General features: G+C 42.2%; 1 protein-coding gene across 1 annotated transcript in view; it reads right to left on the bottom strand.

Moving 5' to 3' along the window:
* The window catches only part of fbxo10 (F-box protein 10), a 51,041-nt gene extending 30,704 nt beyond the window's left edge, over positions 1-20,337 (bottom strand). Inside the window, exons 1-3 of the mRNA XM_060840647.1 lie at positions 20,120-20,337; positions 9,481-10,071; positions 6,201-7,061 (exon numbers count right to left, since the gene is read on the bottom strand). Coding sequence (XP_060696630.1) covers positions 6,201-7,061; positions 9,481-10,065 — 1,446 coding nt within the window. The 5' untranslated portion in view covers positions 10,066-10,071; positions 20,120-20,337. The remainder of the gene's footprint in view (positions 1-6,200; positions 7,062-9,480; positions 10,072-20,119) is intronic.
* Positions 20,338-22,820: the final 2,483 nt, after the last annotated feature.

The raw sequence follows: 22,820 nt of genomic DNA, 5'->3' as shown, positions 1-22,820 counted from the left end.
GATTAAAGAACTCATAGGCTGGCAGATGTAGCAGGGTTGTTATTATGGGTGACTTCAACTTTCTCAATATTAACTGGAACCTCCTTAGTGCAGATGGTTTGGATGGAAATATTTTTGTCAAGTGTGTTCAGGGGGGTTTCCTTACTCAGTTTGTAGACAGGCTGACAAGAGGAGAGGCCATTTTGGATTTGGTACTCAGCAATGAGCCAGGACAGGTGTCAGATCTCACAGTGGGAGTACACTTTGGTGACAGTGACCACAAACTGCCTCACATTTACCATAAAGGCTAAAAAAGAGGTCTGCAGATGCTGGAGATCACAGCTAAAAATGTGTTGCTGGTGAAAGCACAGCAGGTTAGGCAGCATCCAAGGAATAGGAAATTCGACGTTTCGGGCATAAGCCCTTCATCAGGACGAAACGTCGAATTTCCTATTCCTTGGATGCTGCCTAACCTGCTGTGCTTTAACCAGCAACACATTTTTAGCTCACATTTACCATAGCCTTGGAGAGGGAAAAGAGCAGTTACCAAAGGAAAATATTTCATTTGGGAAAAGGAAATTATGACACGAACAGACAGGAGTTGGGAAGTACAGATTGGGAGCAATTGTTCCACAAAGGGCACAACAGACACGTGGAGACTGTTTAAGGAGCAGTTGTTGCGAGTGATGCACAAATTTGTTCCTCTGAGAAAGGCAAGAAGGGGTAAGATTAAGGAGCCTTGGATGACAAAAACAGAGGAGCTTCTTGTCAAAAGGAAGAAGATAGCTTATGTAAGGTGGAGGTAGCAAGGATCTCACACAGCTTTAGAGGATTACAGGCTTGCTAGAAAGGACCTCAGAAATGGATTGAGGAGAGCCAGGAGGGGGCATGAAAAAGGCTTGGCAAGAAGGATTAGGGAGAACCCAAAGGCATTTTACTCATATGTGAGGAATAAGAGAATGATTAGGGAGTAGGTAGGGCAGGTCAGTGATAGCATAGGGAAACTTATGCGTGGAGTCTGAGCAGGTAGGGAAGCCATAAATGAGTTTTTTGCTTCTGTTTTCACTAAGCAAATTCTCATTATTGTGAATGAGAACTTTCAGGAGCTGGGAAACAGATTTGAACAGATCAGGATTGATCAAGCTTATGTGCTGGAAATCATGGTAAACATTAATATTGTTAAGTCCGCAAAGCCAGACCAGATTTATCCTAGGTTGCTCCAGGTAGCGAGAAAGGAGATGGCGAAGATCTTTGCTTCCTCACTCTCCACTTGAGTCGTACCAGAGAACTGGAGGGAGGCGAACATTGTTCCTCTTTTCAAGGAGGGGAATAGGGAAATCCCTGGCAATTACAGGCCAGTCAGTCTTATGGCTGTGGTCAACAAGGTTTTGGAAATAATTCGGAGGGATAGAATTTATGGCTATTTGGAAAAGCATAGAGGTGATTAAAGGCAGTCAGCATATCTTTGTGAGGGGCAGGTCATGCCTCGCAAATCTTATTGAGTTATTTGAGGTGGTGACGAGATAAGTTGATGAAGGTCAAGCAGTGGATGTGGTGTGTGTGGACTTCAGCAAGGCATTTGATAAGGTTCCCCATGGTAGGCTCATTCATAAAGTCAGGAGGTTTGGGATACAGGGAAATTTGGCTGTCTGGACTCAGAATTGTTGGCTGACAGAAGGCAGAGTGTGGTTGTAGATGGAAAAAGTATTCTGCCTGAAGGTCAGTGGTGAGTGGTGACCTGCAGGGCTCTGTTCTTGGGCCTCTGCTCATTGTAGTTTTTATAAATGACTTAGATGAGAAGATTGGGGGGGGGGGGGTAGTAATTTGCTGATGACACAAAGGTTGAAGGTGCCGTTTATAGTATCGAGTTCCACTGCAGGCTGCAACGTGACAGAGACAGGATGCAGAGCTAGGCTGAGAAATGGCAGATGGAGTTCAATTTGGATAAATGCAAAGTGGTGCATTTTGGAAGATCGAACTTGAATGCTGAATATAGAATTAAAGACAGAATTCTTGGCAGTGTGGAGGAACAGAAGGATCTTAGTGTTCAAGTGCATAGATCCCTCAAAAGTTGCCACCCAAGTGGATAGGGTTATTAAGAAAGGATATGTTGTGTTGGCTTTCATTAACAGGGGGATCAAGTTTAAGGTCCACGAGGTTTTGCTTCAACTCGACAAGACCCTGGTGAGACCACATTGGAATATTGTGTCCAGTTCTAGTCGCCCTACTATAGGAAAGATACGGAGGCTTTGGAGAGGGTGCAAAGAAGGTTTACCAGGATACAGCTCTGACTGGAGGGCTTGTCTTAAGAGAGGTTGACTAAGCTCGGACTTTTCTCTCTGGAGAGAAGAAGGAAGAGAGGTGACCTGATTGAGGTATACAAAGGTAATGAGAGGCATGGATAGAGTCAATAGCAAGAGATTTTCCCCAGGGCAGGATTGAATAGCATGAGGAGTCAAAACTTTAAGATATTAGGAAGAAGGTATAGAGGAGACGTCAGAGATAGGTTATTTACGCAGAGAGTTGTGAATGCATGGAAATGTGTTGCCAGTGATGGTGGTAGAAGCAGAGTCATTAGGGACATTTAAGGGACTGCTGGAGATGCACATGGACAGGAGTGAATTGAGGGGTGCATAGGTTAGGTTATTTTATTTTAGGTTAGGAATAATCCTCAGCACAACTTTGTGGGCCGAAGGGCCTGTTCTGTGCTGTACTTTTCTATGTTCTATGCTGCTACTGAGCATTGGTTGTGGAGAGAGTGGATGTTTGTAGATGTGGTGCTAATCAAGTGGGTTGCTTTGTCCTGAATGGTGTCAAGTTAAATAATAATACTGATCTCTGCCCTTGATAAATGAAGGGAAAATCCAACAAAAATTAGCTGGAATTCTTGCTCTTTCCTATACTTTACCTGTGTTGGAAAGTATGCTCATCTAGATATATGGCATGGTAAAGGATTAGATTTAGTTCTATAGTTACTGCCTTTGTTGTTTGAATTCATATCTCTGGAAATCAGAGTGTTTCCAGGAAAACTTATACAACAAAATTCACAACTGATCTTAGAGGAACCTGTTTGGGAGCGGTCACAGCACAGAAACAAATAAGTGCATAATTTTAAGTATAGCCTTGCTGTATATCTGCAACAGTGAGTGGAGTGGGTTCTTTTTTGATTATATGTTTTATTCTTGATTAAATTTTTAAAATGTATGCCATTAGTATTAAGTTAGCCTGGAGCAGTTTTTTTTTTAAAAAAGAGCAATAAGACAGTGCTATCAGCTGATCTATAGATTGTGAAGGAGCAAAAATGGCATCTGTATGGGTATAGGAATAGGAAGGGTTTAGAGGGATATGGGTGAAGTGCGGAAAAATGGGACTAGATTAGGTTGGGATATCTGGGCGGCATGAATGAGTTGGACCAAAGAGTCTGTTTCTGTGCAGTACATCTCTATGACTCTGTTTCACGTCAGATCACAATCTGCCAACAGTTGATGCCCAGATTCATTTGGACAGACAGCAGAGAGATGTCTTATTGCTCCCCAAAATTAAAGCAGCTCTTTTAGGACAAAGATGGCCACAGCTTATCTCAGCAAAAGTGAGGAATGCAGATGTTGGAAATCAGTGCTGGAAAAGCACATGAGGTCAGGCAGCATCCAAGGAACAGGAAAAATCGACATGTCGGGCAAAAGCCCTTCATCAGGGCTCTTGCCCAAAACGTCGATTTTCCTGCTCCTTGGATGCTGCCTGACCTGCTGCGCTTTTCCAGCACCACTCTAATCCAGGCCACAGCTTATACGTCTAACATGGAACTAAATGAGGAACTGAATACAGGGCACTTCAATGATGGTAGAACTAAATACAGGAATCTCCATGTGACACAGGTAGCAAAGGAGAAGTTGGAAAGTATGTTTCCTCTTGAAAACAGTCAGAGTGATACAGGACAGAAATAGACCCTTCAGTCCAACTAGTCCTTGCTGACCAAGTTGCCCAACCAAACTAGTCCCACTTGCTTCCCTTTGGCCCATATCCATCTAAACCTTTCTTATCCAAATGTCTTTTAAAAATGTTGTAACTATACCTGCATGTACCACTTCTTCTGACAGCTCATTCCACACACAAACCAAAAATGTGAACTTGAGAGTCAATGTTTTGGACATAAGCCCGAAATGTCAATTCTCCTGCTCCTCGGATGCTACCTGACCTGGTGTGCTTTTCCACTGCCAGACATTTTGACTCTGACTCTCCAGCATCTGCAGTTCTCATTTTCTCCAAACATGTGAAAGTGGCCATTTAGGCAGGAAAAAAAAAATCAAAAAAACAACACGTCATTTGACTGGGGAGAGATTGCAAAACTTTATGGCTCAGATGGGTCAGTGTATTCTAGTACACCAGTCACTAAAAGGGAGTATGAAGGTATAGCAGGTAATTAGGAAAACAAACAAAATGTTGACATTTCCTGGCAAAAGGGGTCAAACGTGAAAGCAGGAAAGTGTTGCTACAACAGTGCAGGGCCTTAGTTAGACTATAACCTTGAGTTCAGTTAGAAGCAGTGGAGAATTGATAGCAGCAGTTCACCGGATTGATTCCTGGGAAGGAGAAAAGATTGAGCGTGTTTGGCTAATACCCATACAATTTAGAAGAATTAGATAGGATTACATTGAAACAGACATGATTTTGAGGGGCTTAACAGGATGGATGCTGAGAGGAGTTTTAACTCGTGGGGAGACTGGAACCAGAAGACAAAGTATAAAGGCACGGTGGCACAGTAGTTAGCACTGCTGCCTCACAGCAGCTGAGACCCGGGTTCTATTCCTGACTCAGGCGACTGACTGTGTGGAGTTTGCACGTTCTCCCCGTGTCTGCGTGGGTTTCCTCCGGGTGCTCCGGTTTCCTCCCACAGTCCAAAGATGTGCGGGTCAGGTGAATTGGCCATGCTAAATTGCCCGTAGTGTTAGGTAAGGGGTAAATGTAGGGGTATGGGTGGGTTGCGCTTCGGCGGGCCGGTGTGGACTTGTTTTGCCGAAGGGCCTGTTTCCACACTAAGTAATCTAAAAAACATTAGTGATTTCCCATTTGACACCGAGTTTAGGGGAAGTTTTTCCTCTTAGAGGGCTGTTAGTCTGTGGAATTCTCTTCCCCAGAGGAGAACAGTGGAGGCTGCGTCACTGAATGTATTCAAGGCTGAATTAAACAGATTTATGACCAATAAGGGAAGCCCGAAAGTTCTGTGGGATAACCAGGCAAGTGGAGTTGAGATCACAGTCTGAACAACCGCAATATTACCAAATGCAGAGCAGGCTTGAGGGAGATTAAACAACTTATTTTTACTCCTACTTATTCTGTTCTTGGAAGGATCTATTTTTAAAGGTTAAAAAAAAAAAATTTTTGAAAGCTGAATTTCCTCAGTCATTTTCTGATCTATTCAGCCTTTCCACAATATTTATCTGTTTAGTCCTTACCTCCCCCAACTTTCAGGTATTTATCAAATTCCCTTTCAAAAATTTCAATGAAGTTTACTTTCACTCTGTATTCTGCTGGTGCACTCCATGTCATCATAACTTGGTGCATAAAACAAAACACTTCTTCCTTCTTTTGCCATCTCAAGTCTGTATGCTTTTTTAAAAAATTACCCTCTCCATTAGAGTCAGTTTTCCTTATTTACTCTACCAAATCTTTCATAAATGTGAACAGTTTATATAACTCCCCTGTACCTTCTCTGCTTGAAGGACAGCAAGTTCAAGTGCTCAAGTCTTTCCTCATAATTGAGACATGTCATCCCATCCCATTAAATACTGATAAATGCTCCTCTGCACTCTCCCCAAGTGACATCCTAAAGTATGGCGCCCAGAAATTGAGATATTGCTTCAGCATTTTAGAAACATTTAGTATAACTTCATTATTTCTGGTCTCAACCAATAAAGCGAAGGATCCCGTATAGTTTTTTTAAAAGCAAAACTTAAAGACTTGTTTTGCAAGATTCAAAAATGTGTGTACATAAACCCAGGTTTCCTGGTCCTGCACCCCATTCAAAACTGGGATCATTTAGTTCATAACATCACTGCTCATTCTTTCTCCTATACGGCATAATTTCACAGCACTAAATTGGAACCATAAAGTATCTGCCTATTTCATCAGACTGCAACATCCTGAAGTGTTCAAGAGATGGCCTGATGTTAAAAACTTGAACTTTGCCCTAGTGTAATTGAAATCATGGTCCTTAATTGTACCTTGGCATTTTGGATGCATCGCACGGCATAACTCAGATTTCTGAAGATATTACATTCCAGTCTAGCTTGTCCTTGACTGCAGACAAACACACCACCTTTTCCATCCCGAAACAGGCACTTCCGGATTAAGCAGCCATGTAGGCTGCTGGCAAGAACCTGAGCCTCTTTATCCTTTTGCAGCTCCTTTTGCAGAGTTTTTAACTCCAAATCCATTTGCAAGAGGTCAGATCCCTTCTTTTGAGACCTAAACGGATTGGTCCTTGCCAAAAGGCGACTCAGACCATGGGATTGGTAAGAGAGTTTATATACAGATTGCTCATCATCTTCATTCTCACTGCATGTGCTCATTTCACTGTCACTGTAATCAGTCTCTAAGGTAATGACATCCCCCTCACAAGGACTCCGTTTTGTAATGCATCCTTCTCCATTACACTGACCAGTTCTCATGCAGGATTTCTGGAAATTTTGTTTGGAGGCTGAAGCATGGTGTGAACCAGTCACATTATCGTTCAATTCAAATGTTCTAAAGCTGCTCGATGAATGCTGACAATGATTTTCAGAGCTACAAGCATTTGAAAGTGCTTGGCTTGGCACATTCAAAAGAGAGTTGGATTTGGCAGCCACGGCCAGGTGTTTGCAGGCCCAGTTTCTCTCAGTCAGACCAGAGCCCTCTACAGTCACCGATGTGCTCTCACTTCCATTGAACTCACAGTTTTCAATTATACTGAGAGCAACGTTGTGGAAACTGATGCTAGACTGGCTGAAAGTACAAAACCTCACTTGACAGGTTCCAGGGGCGTGGATCTGCAGCTGCCCATTTTCTATATTGCAGTTGTCAAATTGGACATGGCCGGACATTGTCTGTTGATTAAAAGTGACAAAGTCAACATGTGTGATCATGAACATCACATTAAACTAAGACTGTCCTTTTTGGTTTTCTTTCTTTAAGCAGAGTCGCACTAACATGCCAACACTTACTGCCTAGCCAGCGACACTCTCTTACTGTGAATTAGTAGAGAAAAGCTGATTGACTACCTTTGATAATTTGGAATGTGTATTCACTTTGTGTGACCGTTTGTACTCTTTTCTTCACCCCCCCCACACACACACCAAGTGAGTGGTGTTAATGCTTAGAATCGATTCACTCTCCTCCGTGTGAGTGGGCACTGCCAATCACTGACCAACACCATTGGTTCCATTTCCTTCACCAGCCACCCTGAGTGAGGTTGTTGGTTTAATATCTGACTTTTCCAGAAAGCCAATTCCTAATTTGCATTGCATTAATTATTTTATGTAAAGTCTTTGTAACCAATAGAGGAGATGATTGTTTTTGTAGTCTGGATGAATTTGAAACCAGGTTTGAGAAAATTAAAGTTTCATGTAATGTACACCCTGTCCCAAGAAAATGTCTATAATAAGGAGCCTTTTACCAATACAGTATACTTAGTGATCACCCTCCAGCTGTATGCAGCAGCGCAGTTTGAAAATGAAGGTTGAGTAAATGCTACAAAGACTGTGGTTGTCTGGCCTTTTATGAAGCTGCAGGTTTATGGATTTAGGACCTGTAGGCTCAATCTAGATTGTTGTGTACTTTTTCCTTGCTGAACTACATCCAATTTCCTACATTTAAGAGCTTTGTGGGTTAAGGTTACTGTAGTAATATAAATCTGTCAGACATTAGAATCTCTTGTATCCTTGTCTGGCAATGGTTCAGTTTAAATCTGGTGAGGGATGGGAGGGTTTTATTGGCCAGTAGTGGATGTATGCATTTATCACTTTCTTGGCAACTAGTAGAGAAGTAGGCTGTAAAATGTATTTGCCCTCACATTGTTCTGGCCTTCCCAAAAACAATAATCCTTCCTTATCTTGTCCCACGTTCATGGAGTGGATACCCTCTACCAATGCAGAACCAATTGTCTCTCTCTCATAAAGATGCCTATGGATCTTTGTAGATAATAGCTCCTTACATTAGTCATTAAACATAACAATGTAGCTGGTGCTTTGACACAGAATCTTGATTAAAAAATATTTGGAGTGTAGGTTAATCAGATGAATTTGGAGCTGCACAATTATTTAATCACTAAAACATTACAACCACTAGATGTCCTATTTAGTTTCACACCTGAATTCCTGACGTATGTTTCTGTCGCACAAGCCCTTTGCAGTGAATGAAGAAATCATATGTCAATCATAGACCATTTGAAAATTGTTTGTGTATGTACAAGATACTTTATTCTCTATTGTACTAGACAAATAACCCTTGGGACTGCAAGTTAAAATGCCAGCAATTCATCTGGTAACTGGCAAAGGTGATGGCCTAGTGGTATTATCGCTGAACTGTTAATTCAGAGACCCAGATAGTGTTCTGGGAACCTGGGTTCAAATCCCACCATGGTAGATGATGGAATTTGAATTCAATAAAAATCTGGAATTAAGAATCTAATGATGACCATGAATCCATTGCCAATTGTCAGACAAACCCATCTGGTTCACAAATTTCCTTCAGGAAAGGAAATGCCATCCTTACCTGGTCTGGCCTGCATGCGACTCCAGACCCACAACAATTAGGAATGGGCAATAAATCCTACCTGCTCAGAGCATTGAGTCAACCACATGACCTGGAAATAGTAACCTCCATTAGGCCCAGATGCGGTAGAAATAGCAGGTCCTCCCTTCCTGAAGGGCATCAGGTGAACCATCTGGGTTTTAAATAAGCCAACAGTTTCCACAGTCCTGTTTCTGATTCCCACCCTAAGCATTAACACCACTCACTTGGTGTGTGTGGGGGGGGGGTGAAGAAAAGAGTACAAACGGTCACACAAAGTGAATACACATTCCAAATTATCAAAGGTAGTCAATTGTTTAATGAGATGGAATTGAATGCACTGGGATACAACTTGAATTGTAGGATTTGATAAAATACCTCACAGCACCATATATTAATCCAGTGTGGAATCCTCAGTTTCTTAAGGTGCAAAATCTCCTTCTTAGGAAAATAGCGGCTTAAATTAGGATAAGAATACCCACCGATCATACTGTATATGAACAATGTGAGACTATGACATATGGCGAATACTGCATGTCTGGGAAGAATAGGTAACTTTGGAACAATGCTCTTCATTGCTGCGTCTATTACAGATCAATTTAGAGGCTAATTGATATGATTAGTCATCAACCTTATGACCATTATAGCATGCAACTAATGGGATTGCAGGTCATTTAGCATTGTTTCAACTAATGATTCCTAAATTATTTTAGATATTCTAGAATGATTACTCACCTTGTACACAATAGGTGTGAACCATGCAGGCATGAGGACCAGATTGCATAGTCGTGCAGTTGGACAGTGTTGGTCAAAGCTAACAAGGAGTGCCACATCTCCTAGCTTTCCCTGTCCAATTATTTCCACCGGGACCTTCAATGTCACCTCATTCTGTTCTTCATATACTCCAGGTGAAATAATAATCTTATCATACACATTGGCAACTGCTAAGGCACTCCTGAGGTTTACATGTTCACTTACTGGACCTACAAATATAGTTTTTCTATCCTTCTTCCTCCTAAATAAATACAAGCAATTTGAGGATTCCAGGTCTTGAGCATTTCTAGTCCAGATCTTTGAAGTTAAATGGTGTTGCCTAAAAGCCTCCCGCCAAGAACGAGGCTCAACATCAGGTTGATTCGGCCAATTAGGGTGTTTGCACTCACTGCATCCAAGACACAGCTGTCTCCATCTGGTATTATCCAGGCTGATAATCAGTTCATACCAGGCTCTGCACACGACACAGCAGCGGCCCAGGTCTGGGAGAGGTAAATAGGCCAGAATCAGGCGCCACAACTCCAGTGGGAGACCACTAATCTCCATCGTCACCTGTGAATTAAACGGATCATTAAAAAAATGCATTCATATAGCACAGAGTCTTCAAAATTTTGTTAACACCAATAAATGATAATGAAGCATAACAATGTATTATATAACCAATTTTGTGCAGAAATAGCAATAAGATAAATGACAATGTGATCGGTTTTACAGATATTAGTTAAGAGATTTATGTTACAGGGAGGTAGTTAATCCACAGCCACGTGAAGAAGGTAGATGGGTTACCGTCAGGGATAGGAAAGGAATCGGCAGGCAGTGCAGGGATTTCCTGTAATAGTGCCCCTCAACAAGTATACCATTTTGGATATTGTTGGTGGAATGGGGGAGAAAATGACATACCAGGGGTAAGCAATGGGGCACAGGTCTCTGGTGCAGAGTCTGTCCCTGTTGCTCAGAGGGGAAGGGGGAAGAACCCTAAGTCATGGGCCACATAGGCACCAATGACATAGGCAGGAAGAAAGGTGGGGATCTAAGGCAGAAACTCGGAGCTAGGGAGGAAGCCTAGAGGTAGGACAAACAGTTGTTATCTCTGGTTTGTTACCCGTGCCACGTGCTAGTCAGAAGAGGAATAGGGAGAGGGAGGAGTTGGACACAGCTCCAGGGATGGTGCAGGAGGGAAAATTTCGGATTCTTGGATAATTGGAGCGCTTTCTGGGGAAGGTGGGACCTCTACAAACAGAATGGTCTACAACTGAACCAGAGGGATATCAATATTCGGGGGTGGGGAGATTTGCTAATGCATTTCAAGGGTGGGGGGGGGTTAAACTAAATGTAGCTGGGGAATGGCAACCTGAATTGTAGTTTCAGTGTACAGGAGGTGAAGGGTAGTGAAGTCAGGGACAGGTTTACAAGGTTGCAAGAGGACACCGGCAATCAAGATGTTGCTTTGAAATGTGTGTACTTCAATGCCAGGAGCACCCAGAAATAGTGGGTGACCTTGCAGCATGGATTGGTGCCTGGGACTTTGATGTCTTGGCCATTTCAGAGACATGGCTAGAGGAGGCACAGGAATAGTTGTTGCAGATTCTGGGATTTAGATGTTTTAGATGGTAAAAGAGAGAGGGTGTGTGGCATTGTTAATCAAAGGTAGTATTTCAGCAGTTGAGATAGCATTTGAGGACTCATCCACTGAGTTAGTTTGGGCTGAGATTAGAAACAGGAGAGGTTCGGAGTTTTCTATAGGCCTCTGAATTGATCCAGGGATGTACAGGAAAGGATAGCAAAGATGATTCTTGATAGGAGCAGAGTAACAGGGTAGTTGTTATGGGGAACGTCCGCTTCCACAACACTGGCTGGGAATATTATAGTTCAAGTAGTTAGATAGGTCAGTTTTTGTTCAATGTCTGCAGGAGGGTTTTCTGACAGTATGTAGACAGGCCAAAGGATGATGCCATATTGGATTTGGTACTGGGGAATTAACCCAGCCAGGTGTTAGATTTGGAGGTAGGTGAGCACTTTGGCGATAGTGACCACAATTCGGTTATGTTTACAATAGCAATGGGCAGGGATACGTATATACTGCAGGGAAAGAGGTATAACTTGGGGAAAGGCAATTCTGATGTGATTAGGCAAGATTTAGGATGCATAAGATGGGAAAGGAAAATGCAGGCAATGGTTACTCTTGAAATGTGGAGCTTATTCAAGAAACAGCTATTGTGGGTCCTTGATATGTATATACCTATCAGGCAGGGAGGTAGTTGTCGAGAGAGGGAGCCATGGTTTACTAAACAAGTTGAATCTCTTGTCAAGAGAAAGAAGCAGGTTTATGTGAGGATGAGGCATGAAGGCTCAGTTCGGGAACTTGAGAGTTACAAGTTAGCAAGAAAAGATCTAAAGAGAGGGCTGAGAAGAGTTAGGAGGGGGACAGAGAAGATGTTGGTGGATAGAATCAAGGAAAACCTTGATCTTCTATACACCTTCTATAGTTGTATCAGGTATAAAAAAAATGATTGGAGTAAGATTAGGGCCATTAGTGGAAAGTTGTGGGTGGAATCTGAGGACATAGGGGAAGCGCTTAATGAATACTTTTCATCAGTATTCACATTGGAAAAGGGCAATGTTAGTGAGAATACAGAGATACAGGCTACAAGATTCGATGGGATAAAGGTTGACAAAGAGGTGGTTTTAGCAATTTTGGAAGATCTGAAAATAGATAAGACCCTGGGTCCAGATGGGATTTATCCTCGGATTCTCTGGAAAGCCAGGAAGGAGATTTCAGAGCTTTATGTCATCATTGTCGACAGGAGTACTGCCAGAAGACTGGAGGATAGTGAATGTTGTTACTTTGTTAAAGAAGGGGAGTCGGGACAATCCTGGTAAGTATAGGCCAGTAAGCCTTACTTCGGTTGTGGGTAAGGTGTTGGAAAAGGTTATAGGAAATAGGATTTATTATCTGGAAAAGAATATTTGATTAGGGATAGTCAACATGGTTTTGTTAAGGGTAGGTCGGGCTTCACTAATCTTATTGAGTTCTTAGAGAAGGTGACAAAACAGGTGGATGAAGATGAGGCGGTTGATGTGTATATGGACTTCAGTCAGGCATTTGATAAGGTTCCACATGGTAGGCTATTGCACAAAATAAGGAGTTGAGATTGAAGGTGATTTAGCAGTTTGGATAAGAAATCGGCTAGCTGAAAGACAACAGAGGATGGTGGTTGATGGGAAATGTTTATCCTGGAGCTCAGTTACCAGTGGTGTGATGCACGGGTCTATTTTGGGGCCATTGCTGTTTGTAATTTTTATAAATGATCTGGATGTGGGTGTAGAAGGATGGTTTAGTAAGTTTGCAGATGATGCTAAGATAGGCCAAAGGATGTTGTGGGTTACTAAGGGCTGGGCTGAGAAGATGCAGAGCTGGGCTGAGAAGTGGCAAATGAAGTTTAATGCAAAAAAGTGTGAGGTAGTTCACTTTGGAAGTAGTAACAGGAATGCAGGGTACTTGGATAATGGTAAAATTCTTGGCTGTGTAGATGAAGAGAGAGACCTCGGTGTCCAGGTGCACAAATCCCTGAATGTTGCCACCTAGGTTGATAGCATTGTTAAGGCGGCATACAGTGTGTTGACGTTTTTTGATAGGGGGATTGAGTTTCAGAGCCACGCGGTCATGCTTCAGCTGTCCAAGACACTGGTAAGGTCACACCTGGAGTATTATCGGAAAGGGTTCAGAGGAGATTTATTAGGCTGTTGCCTGGTATGGAAGGAAGGCCTTACAAGGAAAGGCTGAGAGAACGGAGGCTGTTTTCTTTGGTGAGAAGAAAGTTGAGAGGTGACTTAATCGAGACAGAGGGTAGATAGAGTGGACAGTGAGAGCCTTTTTCCTCAGATGAAGACTAACACCAGGGGACATTGCTTTAAATTGTGGGGAAATAGATTTAAGACCGATATCAGGGGTAGGTTCTTTACTCAAAGAGTAGCAAGGGCATGGAATAGCCTGACTGCAACTGTAGTAGACTCGCCGACATTAAGGACATTTAAATGGGCATTGGACATCTGGATGATAATGGAACGGTGTAGGTTAGATGAGCATTAGATTAATTTCACAGATCAGCACAACATTGAGGGCCGAAGTGCCTGTACTGTGCTGTAACATTCTATGTTATCCAGGACACCCATGTTGTTTTTCACCATTGCTGTACACAGTCTTCTACACCCATCCAAATAGGAGGGCAGAACCTTTTCTCACCCAAAAGACAGCATTTTAGGGCACTGAAACACTGAACATTAAAGGGTCACTCTAGATTTTCTACGTAAGTCTTACAATGCCTTTTTAATTGTTCTGTAGTTTTGATCTTGGTTATAGTAGGAAAATAACAGTTTGATAAAACAAAGACTGTTAAGGGATTGCTGCACTTTTCAAAGGAAGTAACCTCATCAATAAAGCTCATTGTAAATACCGTTTACACAGCTACTGATTCAGGTTGTGGCAGATGATTTGCAGATGAGTTAGAGATTCATGCAGATGGTATGAATGGTGATTCAGCCAACAAGTGACAGCCAAATTGGACTAGTGATGAGTAATCAACAAAAATCTTGTGTCTGCCTACAACCAGATGATTGGTTTCCAAGTAGGCGAATAACTTAGGGGTAAAAGCAAGGCAGTGAGAGGTCATCAGATCTCCAAAATCTCAGGAAGTTGTATACATTCTCTGCAGAAAAAAAACACTAAAATTTGAAAAACTATTTTTCCTTCAGCAGTTGCTGTAAGCTGAGACTTAATGTGTCACAGACTTTCATAAGTATGAATCAATCACTGTCTCCTGAAAACAAGTAGTATCAGATCAGCATGAAAGTATTGTCAGCAAACCCTCGAACAGAAATCACTGAATTGCCTTCCCAATCTTTCCCTCTGCCCAATACACCCAGGTTTTATTTCCCTGCCCATCTGCACATGTAGAGGGGGAGTTTAAAAAAGGGGTTAGAGTTTTAACTAGTAGAACTGTATGCTGATGGTTCATAACTGTTCCTCTGTTCAAGGTTTGTGCGAAGATTTGTAGCTCGGGTGCTCGTTGTTGTGGTTCTGTTCGCCGAGCTGGAAGTTTTTGTTGCAAACGTTTCGTCCCCTGGCTAGGCGACATCATCAGTGCTTTGGAGCCTACTGCGAAGCACTTCTTTGATGTTTCTTCCGGTATTTATAGTGGTCTGTCCTTGCCGCTTCCGGTTGTCAGTTTCAGCTGTCCGCTGTACTGGTTGGTATATAGGGTCCAGGTCAATGTGTTTGTTGATGGAGTTTGTGGATGAATGCCATGCCTCTAGGAATTCCCTGGCTGTTCTCTGTCTGGCTTGCCCTATGATAGTAGTGTTGTCCCAGTCGAATTCATGTTGCTTGTTGTCTGTGTGTGGATACTAGGAATAGCTGGTTGTGTCGTTTCGTGGCTAGTTGATGTTCATGTATGCGGATTGTTAGCTGTCTTCCTGTTTGTCCTATATATAGTGTTTTGTGCAGTCCTTGCATGGTATTTTGTACACATTACCCAACATGAGCAAAACTAATGTAGCGTACAAAATACCATGCAAGGACTGCACAAAACACTATATAGGCCAAACAGGAAGACAGCTAACAATCCGCATACATGGACATCAACTAGCCACGAAACGACACGACCAGCTATTCCTAGTATCCACACACAGACAACAAGCAACATGAATTCGACTGGGACAACACCACTATCATAGGGCAAGCCAGACAGAGAACAGCCAGGGAATTCCTAGAGGCATGGCATTCATCCACAAACTCCATCAACAAACACATCGACCTGGACCCTATATACCAACCACTACAGCGGACAGCTGAAACTGACAACTGGAAGCGGCAAGGACAGACCACTATAAATACCGGAAGAAACATCAAAGAAGTGCTTCCCAGGAGGCTCCAAAGCACTGATGATGTTGCCTAGCCAGGGGACGAAACGTTTGTTCCTCTGTAGCCAGAGTTTATTCATAACAAATATAATTATTGTTAAGTATAGAAGCCTGGTCCATGAACTTGGGACTGAAAATCAGGTAAATTGGGGAATTGTGTACCTCTTAAAATCTTAACCTATGCAATGACTCAGGGAATAGCAGGACTGATTTCCACTGGACTAACCAGTGAGGCATAACACCTAGTATAGATCTCATTCAGAAGCAAAATTGCCCTCGTGGGACTCAGATCAACACAGACGGTAAATTATGAATGGCAAATTTTACCCATTTTCAATCCTCCACTGCTTTCAGTATCTCTTACTATGCATAATTCTTTTGAGATGTCAAACATGAGCTTAATTTGCACTAGTTATCAGACTGTTAAAGAAATTTCAGTGTTTGATCGCTCACTTATTATAACTTGGTTGTTGAATGAACATCTCCACAATTCAGAAACAGTTACAAAAACAGATTTGTGACAGTACACCAAACATAACTCTCACTTTCACTCGATTATCAACATGGTCTGTGAAAATTCACTTCGTACCAAGTTTGTGTATTAGCATGTTAAACTCAGATCTAATCCAACATGGTCAGCCTTTGATTAATTAGTCACCAGCAAATGTGAAAAATAACCCCCTGAAACGGTGTTCACTTCCAGGTCATTAGTCAAAGTAGTGTCAGAAACAAATATTCAGGAGGAATAAACAGGTAGTCACGGTATAAGCAACAGCAACTCTTTTCACAAAGGCTTTTATGGAGCATGCTACCTTATAGAACTGTACCAGTGAGCTAGTTTACACCAAAAATAATGTCTTTCAAACTTCAGCATAAATTAGAAAAGCAGCCAGTTAATCTGGTACTATTAACTCACCACACTCGTTCCTCATTCTTGACTTGTCTGCAACCTTTGACAAGATTGACCGCATCACCCTTCTCCAACATCTCACTAATTCTGCCCAACTGGGTAGGACTATCCTCATTTGGTTTTACTCATATATCCAGTAACAGGTCGAGAAGCTTTTGCAAAGACTTATCTTCCTATTTCTGCATCATGATCTCAGAGATCCTCAAGGTTCCATCCTGCACCCCGCTCAATTTCTCATCTGCATGCTGCTTCTCCACAATAATTTGAAAGCAAGTCAGATTTCACATCTATCCTGACAACAAACAGCTCTACCTCAAGTGCCACCTTTCTCAGCAATACAATACCCCTGGTCAGTCATGCTGGTCAGATGTTCATTATTAAAATGTCCTTCCTAGGAGATAAATGGAAAAATCAAAGTCACTGTCTGAATATCCTGCCATAAACCCCCATTTCCTAGCTTTCAATTCTATTTCCCTCTCTGGCCACTCTCAGAACCAGAATCTAGATGTCCCATTTGACTCTGAGCTAAGATTCTGATCCTAAATCCTCTATCACCAAGAATGCCTACTGTAGTATCTGTAATATTACACGTATCTGCTCTTCCCTCAGCCCATTTGCAGCTTAAACCATAAGCCTTATTCTGTTACCTCGAGACATGACTTTCATGATTAGTCTCCCAATTTCTAACTTGTATGAACTTAAGTTCACCTAAGACTCTGCTCTCTGTAGCCTAACGTACATTCAAGTACAGTATTGTTCACTATCACCAATGCTCATTGACCAACAAGTGCTCCCAGATCAGCAACACCTCATTTGAAACTCATTTCTGCTTAACTAATTTATTCATGACTATCTTATACTGATTATCCCTAGTTTTATATTCCCCAATATTATGATCCCAGCTGACCTTATTGTGTGGACAAAATAATATTCCAGACCAATATCTGGCTTGATATATTTAATGAGATGGTCTTTCACCATAACAAGCACACAATGTTACACATCTGGTTTTAACATTAAAACAGAAGTTTATTATGCAAAGGAAAAGAAAATGGAATAAGCAAAGCTTTTTACATACAACAAACTAAAATACAATCCCAATGTATTTTAAAATCCGTTATGTCAACCGTCACACCCTGTTCAAATCTTTCTTGAACTATAACCTCACAATTCTGGTACTAACCTCCCACCTTTTTTTGCTCCTCTGCCAGTATTTAATAAATAGGAAATTGATAGGCAAACACCTAACCTATACAGACTTTGCAAAGTGGTGATTAAACAAGATTCTATACAGATTTCTCGCCAGTAGAATATTGACTAACATTCCCTGCCAAGAAGCAACCCAATTAGCTGTACTGGGCAAGCCTTCCATAAATACAGAACAAGATACTGTGCTGAACTATTCCAAGCAGAATCGCTCCATATTCGATCACTGGTCAGAGTTAGCTTATCTCAGCAAGATAAATTGAGAGATATTCATTAATAGCTTGGAAGAAAAGAGAACTTTCAATCATACAACCAAGGAACAATAGTAGGCTACTCAGCCCTTCGAGCCCAATCTACCATTCAATTAGATTGGTGGCTGATATGATTTTAACCTCAACTCTACATTCCTGCACATTCCTAATAAATCTTTTATCTCCTTGGTAATCAAGAATATATCTGCTTTGCCTTAAAAGATATTTAAATATTATATTCACTACGCTCAGGAAAGCGATTCTAAAAATTCACAACCCTCAAAGAAAATATGTTTCATCTCAAATGGGCTATTTTTAGATTATCCTTAAAACATAAACAATAGACAATAGGTGCAGGAGTAGGCTATTCGGCCCTTCGAGCCAGCACCACCATTCATTATGGTCATGGCTGATCATCCACAATCAGCATTCTGTTCCTGCCTTATCCCCATAACCCATGATTCCACTATCCTTAAGAGTTCTATCCATCTCTTTCTTGAAAGTATCCAGAGACTTGGCCTCCACTGCCTTCTGGGGCAGAGCATTCCATATATCCATCACGCTCTCGGTGGAGAAGTTTCTCCTCAACTCCGGGTTCAATTCCCGGCTCAGGCAACTGTTTGTGTGGAGTTAGCACATTCTCTGTGTCTGTGTGGGTTTCCTCCGGGTGCTCCAGTTTCCTCCCACAGTCCAAAAATGTGCAGGTTAGGTGAACTGGCCATACTAAATTGTCCAGTGTTAGGTGTAGGGGAGTGGGTCTGGGTGGGTTGCTCTTCGGAGGGTCGGTGTGGACTTCTTGGGCCGAAGGGCCTGTTTCCACACTAAGTAGTCTAATCTAATCTAAATGGCCTATCCCTTATTTTTAAACTGTGTCCTCTGGTTCTGGCCTCACCCATCAGCAGAAACATGCTTCCAGCCTTCAGAGTGTCCAATCCTTTAATAATCTTATACATCTCAATTAGATGCCCTCTCACCCTTCTAAACGCAAGTGTATACAAGCCCAGTTGCTCCAATCTTTCAACATATAATAGTCCCGCCATTCCAGGAACTGAACTTATCAACCTACACTACACTCCCTCAACAGCCAGAATGTCCTTCCTCAAATGTGGAGACCAAAACTGCGCACAATGCTCCAGATGCGGTCTCACCAGGGCCCTGTACATGCAAGCATCTCTCAAAACATCACAAACTATCGCATGTACAATTAATCAGTCTGGCAATGGTATTAACAGTGGCTGTATTTCAATCTTACAGCTAAAAAGAGTTCATGAGTTCACCCATTAAAGAGCTGTTATTACTGATATGATTTAAGAGTTTTCTCATGTTACCAAGTTCCAATTGTGTCCCCTTGTCAAATTACCTAACAGAATGTTCAGAATAAGTGTTCATGTAGCATTTTGTTTAAGAAAGGGGGGGGGGGGGGGAATTTGGAAACAGCACATTGGAATTCAAATCTGACAATTTCTCTGTCCAGTTTCTTTAAATGCAAAGAAAACTGTTGGTCACATTATAAAATACTAATTTGGCCTCAGCTGAAATAAGTTTAGCTCTGGGCACTACACATTAAGAAAGGATGCCAAGACCATGGGATGTCAGAGAGATCTATAAGAATGCTGTCAGTGATGACAGACTAGAAAAGTTTGGATAGTTCTCCTTCAAGCACAGCAATTAACAGGTTTGCTAGAAGTGGTAAAACTCATAAAAGGACTTTGTCAGAAGAGTTGTGACCAGAGAACACAGATTTAAGGCAACTGGAAAATAAAAAGAACCACACAGTGCACAATGAAACTTATTTAATGCAGCAAGTTGGCATGATCTACAATAAACTGCTTGAAAATAGGGGGTTGGGACACAATGGAAGCAGACTCGATCGTAACTTCCAAAAGGGAAAATAATAAATACCTTGAAAGGCAAACGCTCCAAGCTAGGAAAGCATAAGCCAGAGTGTGGATAACTAACTACACCTAGTACTGGGGATGGCCCCAATGGTCTGGTACGGTATTGTTTCACTGTGGGGTATTTTGCCTTGTTCTTAGCTGCTAACAGAATGCATAGGATCCGATGGTTTTAAGAAAATACATGGGAATCACTGATAGTTTAAAATAAATGCATGGAGACACCGAAGCTTTACCCAGATGTAACGTGGGTTTAAATTAAAAGATTTCTCAGTGTGGATTTGCTTTCAGTTGACGCTTTCTTCGTTTTAAGAAGGATATTTGTGTCGGTTCCCAGAGTTTAATGTGGGCAGGGGGGTGGGGGGTGGGGGGAGAGGGGTCATGGACTAACTCTCCCCGAGCAGCGCCGGGTGGCTCACCTTTTGTTTCTTCAGTGAGGCCGACACATGGCGCCCGCAGCCCGAGGACTCTCACTCTCCGCTCGGCCCGGCCTGGGCACAGCAGCAGCAGCACCAACCGCCGGCCGCCGCGCCATCGGCTCCGCACAGCAGCCGCGAGCAGCGAGCCCCCGGCCGGCCAGCCCGGCTCCCTCGCGCCGACAGCCGCAAACCGTCGCCGCTTGGCATCGCGAGCCCCGGGCCGGGCCTGGCCTGCGGGTGACATCACCTAGCAACCGCACGGTCGTTAGGGAGATCAACCCGCAGGCTTCCAAAAGGCAGAGGAATACAGCACACCCTGGGGAGCGACAAGATGCTCTCAACTCAATGCAACTCACCGGCTGGTCTTATCAGGAGAAGATGAACATCCATTCAAAGGGCGTGCTGCAAACCCCAAACCCTGACACTTTCAGTCCGACGTGCAATTTTTAAAAAGTTAGGCTTGCACTGAATGCTGACAGTTTCACGGGGGAATTGGATGTGTTTAATTGCACCCCAGTCAAAACTCACCGCCGCGTCATTGGTCCCAAGTAGATTTACTCTCAGCCAGATCCTAAATGGTTTGCACGAAGCAGTAGGGATTAGATTGATAAAGTTTAGATTGATAAATTCTTGATGCCACAAGGAATTAAGGGCTACCGGGAGAATGCGGGTAAGTGGAGTTGAAATGGCCATCAGCCCTGATTGAATGGCAGAGTGGACTCGATGGGCCGAATGGCCTTACTTCCACTCCTATGTCTTATGGTCTTATTGAGGTGACCTGTGCTAGCGAGGTACCTCTCAAATAAACTTACACATATCCTGAAGAAGGGCTTATGCCCAAAATGTCATTCTCCTGTTCCTTGGATGCTGCCTGACCTGCTGCACTTTTCCAGCAACACATTTTTCAGCTCTGATCTCCAGCATCTGCAGTCCTCACTTTCTCCTCACACATATTAACAGTCATGATTTGGAGACGCCGGTGTTGGACTGGGGTGTACAAAGGTTAAAAAAAAAATCACACAACACCAGGTTATAGTCCAACAGGTTTAATTGAAAGCACTAGCTTTCGTAGCAACGCTCCTTCGTCAGGCGATTGTGATGAACCACCCGCTGAAGGAGCAATGCTCCGAAAACTAGTGCTTCCAATTAAACTTGTTGGACTATAACCTGGTGTTGTGTGATTTTTAACTTTGTACACATTAACTGGTTATGCACAAATCAACTCGCACAGACGAACCACCTTTTCCATTTTATATTCCCTACCTATACCTATCCACTACTTGATATAGTTTTAAATAAAACCAATTCTATAATATTTTAAGCAGTTAGCAGCAGAAAGGAATAATCAATACTTATGTATTTTGAACCAATTCTTTTTGTAATAGCTGTATTACTGTATTTGTTTATAGTCCAACAGGTTTAATTGGAAGCACTAGCTTTCAGAGCACTGCCCCGTCATCAGGTGTTGGTTGAAGGAGCAGCACTCCGAAAGCTAGTGCTTCCAAATAAACCTGGTGGACTATAACCTGGTGTTGTGCGATCTTTAACTTTGTTCACCCCAGTAAAACACCAGCATCTCCAACTCATGACTATTATTTGCTGATTGTGATTATTTTAAAAATCCCTCAAATAGACAAGTTTCCGCACGAGGAAAACCTCAGAGCTCACACTGAAAATAAAGCCTTGGAGTACATTTTCTCTTTCTATTCCCTAAACCGCCACTTCAAGAATGAGAAGTTGGCATTCCTTTAAATAAATACTGAGGCAATTATAATTGAGTCATTAATGTGGCCAGGTATGTTACTATAGTACTTACATCACTTACAGTCAGAGCATCTCCAAAACCTACCAATACTTTTCTGAACAACGGCTGGAATTTAAACTTGCCAACAAGATTACATGGCAGAAAATCCAAATTTTATTATTTTTGGATATTCTGTAATACCAGCTAGTATTCATGCTTTGTGAATCTAAATTTGCAGTGGAAATCTATTCATGGTCCCTCGACACAATTCCAAAATAGTAAACGTTAAGCATGTGACTTAACTTTCACACATTTCATCGGGTAATATAACGCAGAAAGAGCCCATCAAGTATGCAATCTGCATCACTACCATTAAAGGCATGCTAATCTCAATTTCTGTACTTGTCCAATATCCTTGAATTTATATTTCAAGTGTTCATTTAAATATTTGTTGAAGGTTGTAAGGTTACCAGCCTCCCACTACCTTCCCAGGCAGTGCATTCCAGATTCCCAATGTCTCCAATGAAAGGTTTTTTTCTCAAATCCCCTCTAAATCTCGTGCCCCTTACCCTAAAACTATGCCCCTTCGTGATTGACCTCTCCACCATGGGGAACAGCTGTTTTCTATTCACCCTGTCTATACGCCTCCATAATGTAATACCCCTCAATCATGACCCCCTCAGTATTCTCTGCTATAAAGAAAAGATTTGTTTTAGTTCCTTCCTGTGGCAGGAATGAGAGATGAAAGGATGGACTGAATGCATCAAGAACACATCTGTTGCTGTCAAGGCATGTGGGACATTTAGAGATGAATTGACAATCCAAGATAACATTTTGTGGAAAGGAATTAGATATTTGGCCTAATGAGCTGTGGACAATAGGAAGGTTACACAGAAGGTGGTACAAATTGTGTTTGTATCAGCTGAATAAACAAATGAATGAATTGAATGAATGAAT

This window comes from Hemiscyllium ocellatum, chromosome 2 (genome assembly GCF_020745735.1).
Source record: "Hemiscyllium ocellatum isolate sHemOce1 chromosome 2, sHemOce1.pat.X.cur, whole genome shotgun sequence".
Classification (NCBI taxonomy): domain Eukaryota; kingdom Metazoa; phylum Chordata; class Chondrichthyes; order Orectolobiformes; family Hemiscylliidae; genus Hemiscyllium; species Hemiscyllium ocellatum.
Note: the sequence above shows the minus strand (reverse complement) of the source record. Positions and strands in the feature narration are given on the sequence as shown.